A 15,854-nucleotide genomic window follows, 5' to 3' on the forward strand; every position below is an offset into this window, starting at 1 on the left:
AACTTATTTAAACGTTAAAACGTAAGTAACGAATAATAAATAATAAATAAATAATAATAATAGTAGTACGTACTACTATATATATATATATATATATATATATATATATATATATATATATATATATATACGCATACAGATGTGAATACTTGACCGAATTATGACATTAAAAATAAAATAATATTGAAAGCTATATTTCATTGATTTTTGTTTTATAGGTTAGCATGTAAGTACGTGTTTAAAATAGTTTCATAATTTCTCTGATAACAATACTTATAATAACCATTTAATATTAACTCTTTGGCATACTTACAGTTTCTAAGAACAATAACTTATTTTTAGTCCAAGTTTTATAATCTCTATAAAAATGCATGTGAAATTATGCTTATGCTAAACAAGTAACGTGCTGCATTGTGATAGAAATTTCATATCGTCTGTAAAAATATTATAGTAGATTATTGTGCTAATTGCCATTTAATCGATTAAAACAACGAAAAATAGAATTAATATGCAAACAATAACACAAATGATAGATGATCTTAATTGAAATACAAACATATCATTTTTCATGATTTTTTAGAGATAGGTTATCTATTTTAATTGTAGTTTTAGGATATTTTTGGAATTTCCTTGAAATGAATACGTAAAACACGCAGCTAAGAAAAGAACTAAAGCATGTATATATTTGTACATAATAAATATATCATCTAAGATAAATCTGCATAAACAAAAATATTTTATCATAACTGAAATATCCATATTTTCAATTTAAAATATCGAAAATTCTCTTATGCAGAATTATCAGAAAATGATTTCATATTTCACATTTAACATTTGACATTAAATATTATCCATTTGCTTCTGTTATCTAATTAATATGTTATTAATTTTAAAACTTTACTTATGATGTGTATATGTTGCAAATTATGCAAACATTTTTATGTTAAAAATTTAATGTAAGTAAATAAGATTAAATATGATAAAAATTTAATAAAACAGTTTATTTAACGATCAATATTTATACCAAATATAATTACCAGAGAATGTTAGATTCGTTAATATTTTAAACAACGTGACATTTATTTATTTTTGAAGTTTAGAATGCAAGATTTAAATTTTTAATTGGTTCGCAGAATTTTCCGCTATTCATTTCAATTAAAAGTAATTAAAATTACTCTTATTGTTCATGCACAATTTGATATCCAAACACAATTATAATTTCAAAGGTATCTAAATTGACGTCAATCATATCTTATATTAAATATATTAAACATTAATTGTATCAAATATTGTAATATATATTAAAGCTGATAATAAAGAAAACATTTCATTGAGATTTTAATTCCATTTAAAAAAGATGTACAAATATTATAAGTAAATATATACTACATAAAATTTTTTTCGTCTTTTCTTTATACGTCTCTCCGTACGTGTGTTACAATATATTTAGTTAATTCCTATAATCTGTATGTATCATTGATTTATCGTTGTTATTATGTATAAAATAAAGCTGAAAAGCAATATGACGCGTTTTTTACATTCTCATGTATGTATGTATATTATACGAGGAATATTCTTTAAAAATGTATGTAAAGAAACAACTTTGTGTGCGCGCGTAATGCTGCCTCTCCCCACCACTAGTGCAGCGACCAATCGCTGTCGAGCCGGGGCACTGGGGCCCTATAAAAGTACGCGTGAACAAACGTGATCGTTTTTCTTCTGACGACCGTTCGTGAACGTTGTACCGCTCAGATCAGAAAAAAATGGCTCGTACTAAGCAGACTGCACGCAAGTCAACTGGAGGTAAGGCTCCCCGAAAACAACTGGCTACCAAAGCGGCTCGCAAGAGTGCGCCTGCCACGGGTGGAGTGAAGAAGCCTCATCGTTATAGGCCTGGAACTGTGGCTCTTCGAGAAATTCGTCGCTACCAAAAGAGCACTGAACTGCTAATTCGCAAACTACCATTCCAGCGTCTCGTTCGTGAAATTGCTCAAGACTTCAAAACTGATCTTCGTTTCCAAAGCTCGGCTGTTATGGCATTGCAGGAGGCTAGCGAGGCTTATCTTGTTGGTCTATTCGAAGACACCAATCTCTGCGCTATTCACGCCAAGCGGGTTACCATCATGCCCAAGGATATCCAACTGGCACGTCGTATTCGTGGAGAACGTGCTTAATTAAAAAAATATATGTATCGGCCCTTTTTAGGGCCACCAATTTTTTTTGTACGATGGATCATCTCTCGCTTACATGTTTTCTATGTATTGAAAAAAATCCCAATTCCATATTTAATAATTCTATTAATCTATTAAACGTTGGTAAAAATTTATTTTGTGAATAACAATATAATGAACGCTTTTAATGTAAGAATATTCTAACTTCAACTCATTTTTAAAAATATTTTGAATAAATAAAATAAAACAGCTCCAGATATTATTTATTTTTATTTTTTTGTATTTTAAGTAATCAGAACTTTTTGAAGTGATTTACATCAGTAAAATTTAGTATCGCGCATCAGTCTTATCTGCACTAGACTGTACTAGAACTCGTTTCCGCCAAATATCACACATACATACACAACGTATACATACCTCGTTTTAATTTCTTCAAACCTCGTGTATCATCAAAATGTTATCCGTAGAAGTTTTCTGTCTGTATTTGATTTATACGTAATATGTTGGAAACGTAATTAAAATTTAAAACAGAATTAATTGTTCGGTATAATTTATTTATTAAAGTGCACATAAATTGAATATATTTAATAAACTTTTTTTAATATAATTTCAATAAAATCGGATTTGAAGTTCTTCAATTTCAAGTGTACACTAGAGTTCAGCCCCAGAAAATAACACTAATGTTATAAAATACTTACGATCGGTGTATTCATGCCGCATACCTCTCGTAATATTATTCACGATGATCTGTAACTTGGAATATTGACGCAAAATTTAAAGAATTATTTAACACAAATGTAAATACGAGCAAAGTAACATTATAATGATAATTTTTTTATTTTAATTCCCTCAAGAAAATAACCTCAAAAGTTTTTACTCTAGATTAAATTAGAATTGCCCTTTGAATGCTTCATATGTTAAAAATTTCTATGTTTCACGTGAAAATTATTTCCTTATTAAACTATTCTAGATATAATAAACAATAAACATGTTCAAAATATAAGATATCTTTTTTTGGACGATCATGCACGACTGTTTGAAATTTTATTCTACAATCAAAATTATTATTAAATTTAATTCACAAATCTAATCATTTTCATTAAACAAATACAAATTTGAGTTAAAAAAAACGCACGCGGATTAATGATAATTCGAGTTATATTATTTGTGCAGATACTGGTTTTAGAATCTATATCTAAATAAAAATTATCTTACATCATAATTCTAATAATAATAATAATTCTAATAATAATTGCATTTACGGCTGTAAGAAAACTACACTTTGCATCTTATATACACGAACAAGTTTTGTCTATAGATTGACTTGGTGCTCCTAACCTCAAAAACTTTTAGAAGTTCATCTTTCGAGTATTCATACAATTGTACATTTCATTTTTTGTTACATCAATACAATTGTACATTTTATCGAATTTTGCATAAATACATTTATTTGACACATTAATGTGAATCGTAATATTATGTATACATATTGTGATGTATATATTAGTGTTGTAAATTTAAACGGAGAATTATATGAGAACGATAAATATTTTTTACATAATTTTCTAAGTAAAAGTACTAAAAGCTATACCAGCAGTACTATAGCAGCACTAATAGCTATTCTATAAGAATAAAAAAAAAGAATAAATTTGAGATATTTAAGTTATGGATATGCAGTTTTCATATACTTAGTGTTCATCTTTTTTAATTTTTCGAATTAAAGATAAGAAACCATTAGAGAATTGTTTAAATAAAATAAATAAGATATAAAAGAATTGAATGAGAATAACAATTAACATATATTAAAAATTTATTTTGATAACTGCCGTGATTAATGTCAATATTTCAATATTAAGTATATATAGATCACATTGTACGTTAAATTATTTATTATTGAAGCATGCATAAGACAGGTTAGGTTAGGTTATATAGCGAATAGAAATTATTCAAACGTTTGAAACATTTGTGGCCCTGAAAAGGGCCGATTTGATTTGTGGAAGTCACTGTCCTTCGCTTAACCACCAAAGCCGTATAGAGTTCTGCCTTGACGTTTCAGGGCGTATACGACGTCCATGGCTGTCACGGTCTTCCTTTTCGCGTGTTCAGTGTAAGTAACAGCATCGCGAATAACGTTCTCGAGGAAGACCTTTAACACACCTCGAGTTTCTTCGTAGATCAAGCCGGAGATACGCTTGACACCACCACGTCGTGCCAAACGACGGATAGCTGGCTTAGTGATACCTTGGATGTTATCGCGAAGAACTTTCCTGTGACGCTTCGCTCCTCCTTTTCCCAATCCCTTTCCTCCCTTACCGCGACCAGTCATCTTGAATCTCTACGATACGAACTCGCTGACACAAAGACAGACTGCCGAATGACGACGGAACCTTTTCTCGCAGGCGCCTTTATACTCTTTCGACTCGGCTCTCCCCTCCACGTCGACATCAGCCAATCAGAACGCTTATCTAATTTCTCACTCTCTGTACGCGCAATCGGTGAAAATATTGTCCTACTACTTAAAATGCAATGTAAAAAGTATACATATTTATGCATGCTTGATTCTGATAAATATTATGAAAGTTTTATGAAAAAATGGATAAAAAAAAAGAATGAATTTATATCTATTTACAAATTCATTTAATAGCATACAAACCGAGTCTGTCTCGAACGATTATGCATAAAATCTTTTCGACGATTGCCTTTTTACACAATTTAGTAAATTATTTCGCTCTTGTTTAATGTTGAAAAAACAAAAATGTTATGATTTATTGTATCACACTATAAATTTTTGTGTATCTTCACTGAAAAACCCCCCTTGTAACGGCGTGTGCTTGAAAACGTCTAATAAATTTATGATTAAAAAGCATCTATCAATCGATGCGATTGTGCGATGATTTGTACGAGAATATTGTTTTTTGAAATTTGCCGTTTAAATTAATATGTTAATATTTGAAATTACATTTAAATTACAATCAGTAGCACGCAGAGAATAGCGCTGAGAATAGATGCTGTTCTCTTTTTATAATATCCATTTGGCGAAATGTACATACTTATTATTTAATAATAAAGTCAAATCTAATATGTTAATAATCAGAATACATTAATAAGTGAAATTAAAAGACTGGTTCAGCATATAACATGATTAGGTTTACTTTATTAAGAAAATTGAGAAAGAAAACTATCGAAAGAATACGAGGGAAAGGAAGACGGAATGTGAGTAACGCTTAGCAACACGAGCGCCGACCAATGACGTGTGGCGAAGCTACCGCCGAGCGCTGCTTGCAAGTGATTGGTGCGCTTCGAGCGACACTTTCTGCTATATATACCGCGTTTCTCGAGGTTCGAGCTTATTCGAGCCTCGAGCGTCCTGCACGTCACATCGCATTCGAGGAACGAGAACTCTCGTCAAGGAGATCGACGATGCCACCGAAAGCTAGCGGCAAAGCAGTGAAGAAGGCCGGCAAGGCTCAGAAGAACATCAGTAAAACTGACAAGAAGAAAAAGAGGAAGAGGAAGGAGAGTTATGCAATCTACATCTATAAGGTGTTGAAGCAGGTCCATCCTGACACCGGAATCTCCAGCAAAGCTATGAGCATCATGAATAGCTTTGTCAACGATGTTTTCGAACGCATCGCAGCTGAGGCATCTCGTCTGGCACATTACAACAAACGCTCGACGATCACATCTCGGGAGATTCAAACTGCTGTAAGGCTTCTTCTTCCCGGAGAGTTGGCGAAGCACGCTGTTAGCGAAGGCACAAAGGCAGTTACCAAGTACACAAGTTCAAAGTGAACTGTTTTTACAAAAACGGCCCTTTTCAGGGCCACCAATTAACTTATAACATTGGATGTTCTCTTATGTTTAAAACATTACTTATTTTCTAATTTAATCTTTAATTTCTAAGTTTATATAAAATGTCCAATTTCTTAATCAAAAGTTGTCATCAATCAAATATAGAAAAAAGCATTCAAGCCATCGCTGGTTCTTGTTATAAATATTTTAAAGTTGTTTATTTGTAAGAAATTGTAATAAATCTAGACGATCTTTCGATCAAAGTTATCTTCAATATTGTTTGAATACAATCAAATTGTATACAAAAAATTTATATAATTCATCAGATTTCTTTTATTCTCCTATCGTTATAATTAATTGTCTTAAAACTTTCAAACGCATCTACAATTACGATAGTTAGAAACATACAGTATAACATACAGTGAAATAATAACTTGAGAATGTAATCTGTTAAATTTTCACTCATATATTCTCTCGCCGCTTTGTTGCATACATATTCTGTTTCCCATCTTCCATTCTGCTTCTTTTGACAATTATTCAATTATACTATAAGAAAAGGCTAATATTATATTATTTTTTTATTCTCTTGCAACAATCGTGGTCAATATTTGCATGGAAGTTATTTTCATATAATTTGACCACGATTATCCATCAATTTCTCCGTTAATTATATAAAATTGTGACGAGAGCAGTACGATACTTACGGCATAACGGTTCGATTACATAATGTAATTCATCGAAACGTCTAGATTTATTACAATTTGTTATGAATAAATAACTTTAAAATTTTCGCAACAAGACTCAGCATTTGACTTGAATGCTTTTTTCTATATTTGATTGATTTACTTAAAAAAGCCATTATGATCGTATTAATATTATTAAGATATGAAAAGTTGAATAATTCATATTGCCATACTATTTGAAGTATTTATGTACTTAAAATTTTTTCTTATCCATCCACGCTTTTATTAGGTTCATGAATTAAAAATTATTCGGAATATTTAGAGGAAAGGCCCCTATTATGAGATACCGAGTTCATTTTGAATAAATGCTAGAAATTTATGGACTGAACTTTAAAAAACAATAGGTCATTTTGAAGGGAATTTAATAAGCTTTAAGATAATATTATATAAAATTTAATTTAAATTTCATTTTTTTTTTAAATTAAAGAAATGTAAAAAGTGAGCAAATCACAAAATCAAAAAATTATGCTCCTAAAATGAGATGCCCCGAGAAATCGAACGCAATAGTATTTCATTGTAACTAAAAATCTTGATTTAATGTTTCTTAAACAATATAAATACAGCCACAGTGCGCGAAAAATAAGCGATACATTATACCCAGAATCGTCTTCAGTTGAAATCAAGCACCGCAGAATTAGGTACTCGACGTTCCGGTTGTTCTTTTTATTGTTGTACAATAACATTTATATTTTAACAGCGACCTTCACTGTGACATGAGAGTATAGGTTATTTCATATTAGAAATATCCTATCTCATATTACGATTTCCATGCCTTATGGTTTTACGATCATTAAATCTAATTTCTGTAATTAAACAATTTAATATATCCCATATTTTTCTATTAGTACGACCTTACTCTATCACTACATGAAGAATTTATTGCCAAATATTTATTTATTTTTTTTATTAAATAATAAATAAGACTGTTTAAAGACTCATTTCAATGAAACTTGAAGACGTCCAAATTCTAAAATCTTTTTTTACAATGACAGATGATCTAATAATGAATTTTCTACTAAACAGTTTTCAATCCAAGAGCAATAGATTCATGATGGAACCAATACATAGCGTTTATTAGTTTAACAGAAACGCCGCTATCTTATATTAGGCGCCTATCTCATAGGGGGCTTTCCTCTAGTAATAAATGAGCTAATTTATATAACTATTATTTGAAACGTATTAACATTGAATATACATATTTATACATTAAAAATAGAGAAACTATTTTGTTACTTTTAATGTTATTTTCTGAAATTTTTTTAACATATTAATAAAACAATTTATGCGAGAAGTAAGATAAATACATTTTGAATTATTTTAATAATTTATTTTGATAACCTTATTTATAAACTAATTTCGATCATTTCGATACAAATCGATTGTTTGTAATAGATTAAAGATTAAATACTGTTAAATGTAGATTGATACGAATCACGCGGATGGAGGTGTGAGATATGAGTAGCAAAAAGTATTGTTTAAACGATATATAAACGTCTCAAAAACATGCATTGTACAATTTTTTAAAATACATGTAAATATTACAAATAGCTGCGGATTGTATATTGATTATATATAACGTAAGTATTATCTATTATCAGTAATAAAATACATATAAGTTAGTTTTAGGTTAGGTCTGAAATACTTTGTGATGTTCTGTAGCGATATTTCAAGTAATCTTTTACTACTTCTCAAAATATTCCATTGCTCGTAAATTCGTTTCAAAATAATCTATGTAATATATTCGCAGTCAAATAAAACGGAGGAATTGCAGATTACCTCCTAAAATAGGAGAATTATAACCTCCTATAACCTCTTAAAATGTCCGACGACGAGGATTTGATTTACGTGAAGAAGCAGAAAACCGTCCACTATGGTTCCTTGGAGGAAGCAGAACGTGCACGACTTGCAGCTGTCGTCGAAACTACAGATGAAGAAAAGGATGTCACAAATGCAAACGATGTCACTAATGTTTCCGCCTCAGGAGGAAATGTACATATTTCGAATGAGTACATGGAGCTCGAGGATGAAATGTCCAAAGATCGGCAGGCATTATTGGAAGAATTTGAACGTAGGAAAAAGGCTAGACAAATTAATGTTTCTACAGATGACTCCGAAGTAAAGAAACACTTAAGACAATTGGGTGAGCCAATTTGTCTCTTTGGAGAAGGTCCAGCGGATAGAAGGACAAGATTAAGAGAATTATTAGCTAGCGTGGGAGAGGATGCTATTAAAAAGAAACATGAAGAAGAAGAAAAACCATCCTATCCACTCGAAAAAGATGCAGAGTCAACTTGGTACCATGAGGGACCAGATTCTTTGCAAATTGCAAGATCATGGATAGCATGTAAGTCGTAATTATACTTGAATCAGGAATTGCCAGGAAAATCCAATAGATAGAAAAAATTAGGAAAAAATTCGAGATCCTAGACTTTATCAATGGAACAAACTGGAAAAATCTATAATAAAACTAATATTTAGTATTTAAAAAATAGATACTTCAAACAGAAAATATTTTTGTTTTAATTAGTAAATCATACTAATCATAAATTTCAAAGAAAAAAACGAAGAAAACTAATAGTACTAAAACACTTTATAATAGAATCTTTTTTAATTCGAATTAATATGTGAAATATTTTTTAATTTAAAACAAAAACTTTGGATAAATGTAATTAAAGTTTATATTAATTTTTATTTTGATTACAGTTTGACAAGAAAGAAAAGATAATAATAACAATATAAAATTTTACTTTTACTATCTTACTTTTACTAAGTTTATTAATATCTTATGACATGAACTAAATTATTTGTTATGTATTGATTCCTAATCTTTTATGGATTTTACTTTGGATAGTTTTTCTGCTTAAATTGAAAAACAATTAAAAGCAGAATACTGAATTAGAATATGGATGACAAAATGCAATATTTTCCAAAAAAAAACTGGTAAACTTTTCTATTAAAAACAATAAAATAAATAGAGTTTTTAATAGAAAAGTGTTTTTCATTTTTTTTTCTAGAAAATACTGAATTTTATTACTGGTATTAAAAAAGTAAAATTTTACTAATCATGAATTAAATCTATATAAAAATGTAAGTGTTCATATTTCTTATTTTTTTAATACAAGAATTATTTAATTTTTATATATTTGCAGCTTATTCATTGCCCAGAGCTAAAGCACGATTGGATAAAGCAAGGCAAGATCTACTATTACCAGCTGCAACTCGTACAGCGAAAAGACAAGAGCTTTTGAAAAAGTTGCAAGCATTGAGCATTTATTGTTCTCAAATTGGTGACAACAGGCCCATTTCCTTTTGCCAGTTCAGTCCTAATTCAAAAATCCTTGTTACAGCTTCATGGTCAGGCTTATGCAAATTATGGTCTGTACCTGACTGTACTTTGTTACGCACTTTACACGGACACAATTGTAATGTTGGCTGTATTGTTTTTCATCCAAAAGCTACAATAACCGAAGATGTAGTAGGTGATAATGCAGTACCAACTTGCGTGCTGGCATCATGTGCAGCAGATGGTATGCAATAGATACATATTATTATAAATGATAATATATAAAATTATATGATAATGTTATTTTACCATATCTAAATTTTATAATAGGTACTGTAAAACTGTGGAGCGGTGGTACTGGTGAAGAACCATTAGCAGAGGTGGAAGGACATGAACCTCACAGAGTTTCTAGGATTGCTTTTCATCCATCTGGACGATTTCTTGGCACATGTTGTTACGATGCATCTTGGCGATTATGGGATTTGGAACAACAAGCGGAAGTACTTCACCAAGAAGGTCATGCTAGGGCAGTACACTGCATTAGGTACATTTTTTCGCATACGTTGTTTAATTCATCATATTGATCTGTTTTTAATTCGTCATATTGATCTATTTTTATTATGTATTACGTGTTTTTATTTAGTTTTCAATGCGATGGAAGCGTTTGTGCCACAGGCGGTCAAGACTCTTTTGGCAGAGTATGGGATTTACGTACCGGCAGATGCATAATGTTTATGGAGGGTCATCTAACATCTATCTTCGGCATCGATTTCTCACCAAACGGTTTTCATATAGCGACAGCAAGTGAGGATAATACCTGCAAGATATGGGACTTGCGAAAGCGGACTTGCATATATACGATACCAGCACATACCAATTTGCTGTCCGACGTGAAGTACCAAAAAACAGAAGGACAATATTTGGTTACCGCATCTTATGATAACACAGCCAAAATTTGGTCCAACAAAACATGGCAACCTCTTAAGATGTTACCAGGTCACGATGGAAAAGTCATGTCCGTTGATGTATCGCCTGATCATAAGTTTATTGCAACTAGTTCGTACGATAGAACTTTCAAATTATGGGCGCCAGAATGAAATGACTTAGAAAATATTTTTTCTCAACAGTTATCTTAGAAATTCTATAAATATTTATCTTAGTACTTCTAATAAAAATGTTGCATAAATTTGCAAAATATTCATGTAAAACATTAGGCCTTTGTTTTTTTTTTCTAAACTTCTTGCACAGTTCTTTTCTCTTTTTCTTTCTAACATGGAAAAAGAAGGAAGAAAGATGAACCGTGCAAAAAATTCAGTTAAACTATTTACTATTGTAAAAATATCTGGGCCCCTATTCTTGAAAAAAAATGTATACGAAAAACTAATAATATACGTATAATAATATACTATAGTATTTCCCTAATTTTTCATATACGTTTCTTTTCAAGAATAGAGGTCTTGATTTGTTTATTACATATATTCCGATTTTATGGAATGTAAATTATTATATTAATTTTACATTACGAGCATATAATTTTGTATGACAAATTTTTATAAAAATTAATTATCTGAAAAGAATGTGTTTTTATATTAAAAAAATTTTTTTGTTCGCTAAATAATACAGTTTATTTTATTTCATTCGGAAATTTGCAAGAATATTATTAATGTTCGTACGCGCGCGTTTCAGAAAAATATGTCTTCCGTGAAATAGGTTTTATAATCGCGTATAAACTTTTGACGTTATTTATAACTGGGGCAGCTGCCCGTTCAATAGGCACACTGCTGTTGTGCTTACATTTATATCATTCTCGACAAAGAGTCGCGAATCCGTTAACTGTAGGATCCAAACTCTTCTATTTAGGTTTGCTTAGTTGATTTCAAGATGAGTACTGAAAGAGAAGGACTTTACTACTGTTACATTATTAACAAACTTTCGAAATTTTGAAAATGACGTCCTTTATATAACTTCTATTATGAATCTTACATCGTTTTAGATGACAGAATCTCTTTTTAAGATGTAATTTATGTGCAAATGAAATTTGGAGTGTTCATGGAGAGTGAAAAGCAATTTATCTCATTATTTTCAGTTATATTCAATTACTTCTTGATTTATATATATATATATATATATATATATATATATACACATAATGCACAATATTTTTGCACATATCAACGAAAATATTTATTACCGCTAAGATTAGTCATAATATAAAGAATAATGTACTCTTTTTTTATAATAATTGATAATATTAATTTATTAATATTTCATTGTCAAATATATCAAAAAGATTATATTATATGCTTTTATATATTTTTATAAGTCTAATATTACAATTATTTTAAATGGTATCAAAACTACCGTATAGCTCTATTGATGTTAAGCTATTCTTATTCCATAAATGCAAAAATTTCATATTTTATAAATATTTTCATTGTCGACATATATATTATAACTTTAAATTTTAATTCGATTTCTATATCAAGAATGATTCGAAATGATAGTATTTCTTTTATTCTATCATGCTTAATTTGTTTTTTCTATTTATATTTTCCTATGTCCATCGTGCTTTTTCTTTAAGAAGCTCACTCATTGCATTTTATTAAATGATATTTCAGCTAACTCGAGATCATAAAGTTCAAAGCGATCGATTCACGCTGATTCTGTGAGAGGTAAGGATTGATGAAGCCAAGTTCTGCTACCTCCTTCAGCGAAATCCGCAGCCGCGTGTCCATCACCTTTCAAAGTCCACTTCGTCGTTAAAAGCCCATCCACTCCTACTGGACCACGTGCGTGGATACGTGTCGTGGAAATACCGACCTTAAAAAAAAATTATATATATGTAATAATATAAATAACTACTTCATAACTTATAAATTACAAATACTTATTATTTTTATACTTTGTAAGAACATACAATTAGATATGCTGTTCCAAGTAATCTTATAAATGAAAAAAAAAAAAAAAGAATTTTTTATGTTTTTAAATGAAAATACTAATTTTTGGAGATCTTACTTCCGCTCCAAGACCGAATCTATAGCCATCTGCGAATCTAGTACTGGCATTATGGAAGACACATGCACTGTCCACCTCCCTCTGAAAGTGTGCCCCTGTGCTGGCGTGCTCGGTGACAATAACATCGGTATGGTTACTACCGTATTTATGAATATGGCTGATGGCGTCATCGACATCGGAAACCACTTCTATGGTGCATTCAAGTGCACCATATTCGGTTCGCATGCTTTTGGCGGCAGGCGGACCAAAAGTCAACAGCTCTCTTAATTTTGGACCGGAGTTGATTTTTACCTGGAAAATATTATTATTTTATACATTTGTAATATAGCTAATGTTAAGCAATATGAATTCGATTATTGAAAGAGTTTTAATAAATTTTATTTTAATGAAAAAATAATGGAACATTACATCAGTACATTATATATGCATAGGATATTGTTTTTATTCGAATTTCAAGAAAAGATGTCAGAAAAGTCAATCTTTTCTATTTCGTTTCAAAGAAGTTAATACATATCTCGGAGTACAAACTTGAATACAAACTTTGGATATTTTGTAAAATCCCAATAAAAAGTTCTTGATGAAAGTTCTGCTCACGAACAGAAAATACACGAAATATTGTAACACGACATGAAACAAGAAACTGAGAAGAAAAAAGATTTTTTTAATTCTTTATTCTTTGGATTTTTCGAAATTATTAGACAAATTCTTTAATCCTCTTAATAAATTAATTTCAAAAAATAAAAAATTAAAATGGTATATACATTTATACACATATATATATTTTTTTTCTTCGAATATTTAATCTTAGAAAAAGCTGACTCACCCCTTCTTTATGCAGCATGCTGCACACGTCACTAAAGAAACTGCCGCTCATCAGACTTTCGTGTATCAATAACGTCTCCATAGCATTGCACGCGGCAGGATAATCGCACTTGGAATCTTTGATGATTCTCATAGCTTTCGCTACATCCATGTGTTTGTCAACATAAACGTGACAGATACCCTCGGCATGTCCTAAAACAGGTATATGTTTAGACTGCTCCTGGATTGTGCGGACCAAGTCCGAGCTACCGCGAGGGATAATGAGATCTATGTGTTTTTCCATTGAGAGAAGATCACCCACGTCTTCTCTTGTGGACACGAGCGAAATAGCGTTCGAGGCACCGAACTTCTCCAACGCCTCCTTTACAAGTATCATCAAGTATTTGTTGCTGTGGGAGGCTTCCTTGCCACCTTTCAGAAGAAGTCCATTAGCGCTGGACATAGCCAGGGCGGCTACCTGAGGCAAACTATCCGGTCTCGATTCAAAGATAACTAACAACACGCCGATGGGCACCGTTATCTGTTCCAACTCCAAACCATCAGCTAATCTAGTCCTACGCAGTATGCGACCAACATTGTTTAATGAATCGTTCGCGATCTGATGCAGACCTGAGCTTAGGGACTTGAGCTTTGCCGGAGTTAGAGACAAACGCGATAATAAGGCCTTTGACAGATTCTTTTTGCTCGCAGCTTCCAAATCCAATGTGTTTGCTGAGAGAATCTCGGATTGTCTGGATTCGAGCGAATCTGCGAGGATTTTGATGCACTCGGCTCGTTCCTCCGGGCGTAACGCTTGTAGCATTCTACTGCCGACGCGAGCTGAAATTTTATTTGCATTTATGAATATATAATCGTTCCAATATCGAGATAAATATAAAAGATAAATATAAAAGAAGCACCAAATTAAAATCAGGATCGTTTAAATCAGAGCACTCCTCTCGCGTTAAACTACTATTTATTCTCCACCAATTTATATATAATATATATTTGTTAAGATAAGATTTTTACAAACTATTACCATTTTCGGCGATCACCTCAACAGGAATGGATGAGCCGGCAGCCTGCGTGAAGAATGTTCCGATTTTTCTGCCCGACATGATACTCTTAATAGCCTTCTCCTGCGTACCATTGCAGATGACGACTGCAACACCACGATCCATCGCCCAAAGAGCGGCGTTGACCTTCGAGTCCATACCGCCTGTGCCTACTTTCGACTTTTGTCCGAACTTGATAGTACCTCTTAAATCGGAACTGAAGGTATGCAACATCTTAGCACCATCCTGCCAAGGTGGAAGATTATAGATTCCGTCGACATCACTCATGAGGACTAGCAAATCTGCTTGGACTTCAGCCGCTAGCATAGCCGCTAGGGAATCATTGTCCTTAATGGATATTCCTCGTCTACCACCACTGCCAGCAACTTCCTCGTCGACGTCTGGTGGTGGAGATACCGCGTCATTTGTGTTGATGATCGGCACGATATTCAAGCTAATCAGTTCACTCAGTGTACTGAAGAGATTTTTCCGTGTCTTCTCGTTATAGAAGTCAGGCTTAGTCACTAGTACCTGAGCAATCTTGACTCCGTATTGGGCGAACATCGCGTCATAGAGAGACATGAGACCAGATTGACCCACTGCGGCCGCTGCTCGAGGTTCCAACATAGTTCCTGCATAAATATGTTATGAAGGATGTAAGTTATCTAACGTTTGAAGTCTTATTTACTCTTAACTTTTGAAGTCTTATTTCAAGAATAATGCCAATATGAAAGAGCATAATTAAACGCTTTTTGAAATAATTAAATATTGCTTTGGATAAATGTTACAACTCTAGTACAATTAAACGATTTTTTAATAATTAAAAGTAACTTTGAAGAAACGCTGAGAGTAAAAAACAAATGGATGATTGACAAGGCATAGAAGAAAATTGCTCTCGAACGTGCACATCGGAAGATGCACAGGACAAGATTCACAGGACAAATAGAATCCCACAGGAATTCGTCGTCAGGTAGTTGTAGCTCAATTTATATAT

The 15,854-nt window shown here is 31.7% G+C and overlaps 5 protein-coding genes across 5 annotated transcripts in view; 3 read left to right on the plus strand and 2 right to left on the minus strand.

The window, feature by feature from the left end:
• The first annotated feature begins 1,760 nt into the window (after nt 1-1,760).
• LOC105618792 (histone H3) lies at nt 1,761-2,174 on the plus strand. The gene has a single exon (XM_012200323.1). It carries the CDS (start codon nt 1,764-1,766, stop codon nt 2,172-2,174), a length of 411 nt encoding a protein of 136 aa, XP_012055713.1. The 5' UTR covers nt 1,761-1,763.
• A 2,011-nt stretch (nt 2,175-4,185) lies between these two features.
• LOC105618791 (histone H4) lies at nt 4,186-4,497 on the minus strand. Its single transcript, XM_012200322.1, has one exon. The coding sequence runs from the start codon at nt 4,495-4,497 to the stop codon at nt 4,186-4,188; it is 312 nt and encodes a 103-aa protein (XP_012055712.1).
• Nucleotides 4,498-5,591: 1,094 nt separating this feature from the next.
• Nucleotides 5,592-5,963, plus strand: LOC105618790 (histone H2B-like). The gene has a single exon (XM_012200321.1). It carries the CDS (start codon nt 5,592-5,594, stop codon nt 5,961-5,963), a length of 372 nt encoding a protein of 123 aa, XP_012055711.1.
• Nucleotides 5,964-8,524: 2,561 nt separating this feature from the next.
• LOC105618789 (U4/U6 small nuclear ribonucleoprotein Prp4) lies at nt 8,525-11,086 on the plus strand. Its single transcript, XM_012200320.1, has 4 exons — nt 8,525-9,050; nt 9,856-10,233; nt 10,320-10,533; nt 10,633-11,086. Exons 1-4 carry the CDS (start codon nt 8,525-8,527, stop codon nt 11,084-11,086), a joined length of 1,572 nt encoding a protein of 523 aa, XP_012055710.1.
• Nucleotides 11,087-12,217: 1,131 nt separating this feature from the next.
• The window catches only part of LOC105618901 (delta-1-pyrroline-5-carboxylate synthase), a 10,959-nt gene continuing 7,322 nt past the window's right edge, over nt 12,218-15,854 (minus strand). The window contains exons 3-6 of the mRNA XM_012200431.1: nt 14,845-15,492; nt 13,828-14,645; nt 13,005-13,295; nt 12,218-12,809 (exon numbers count right to left, since the gene is read on the minus strand). Of these exons, the coding sequence (XP_012055821.1) occupies nt 12,642-12,809; nt 13,005-13,295; nt 13,828-14,645; nt 14,845-15,492 (1,925 nt within the window). The 3' untranslated portion in view covers nt 12,218-12,641. The remainder of the gene's footprint in view (nt 12,810-13,004; nt 13,296-13,827; nt 14,646-14,844; nt 15,493-15,854) is intronic.

The sequence above is a fragment of the Atta cephalotes genome, assembly GCF_000143395.1.
Source record: "Atta cephalotes unplaced genomic scaffold scaffold00018, whole genome shotgun sequence".
Taxonomy (NCBI): Eukaryota; Metazoa; Arthropoda; class Insecta; order Hymenoptera; family Formicidae; genus Atta; species Atta cephalotes.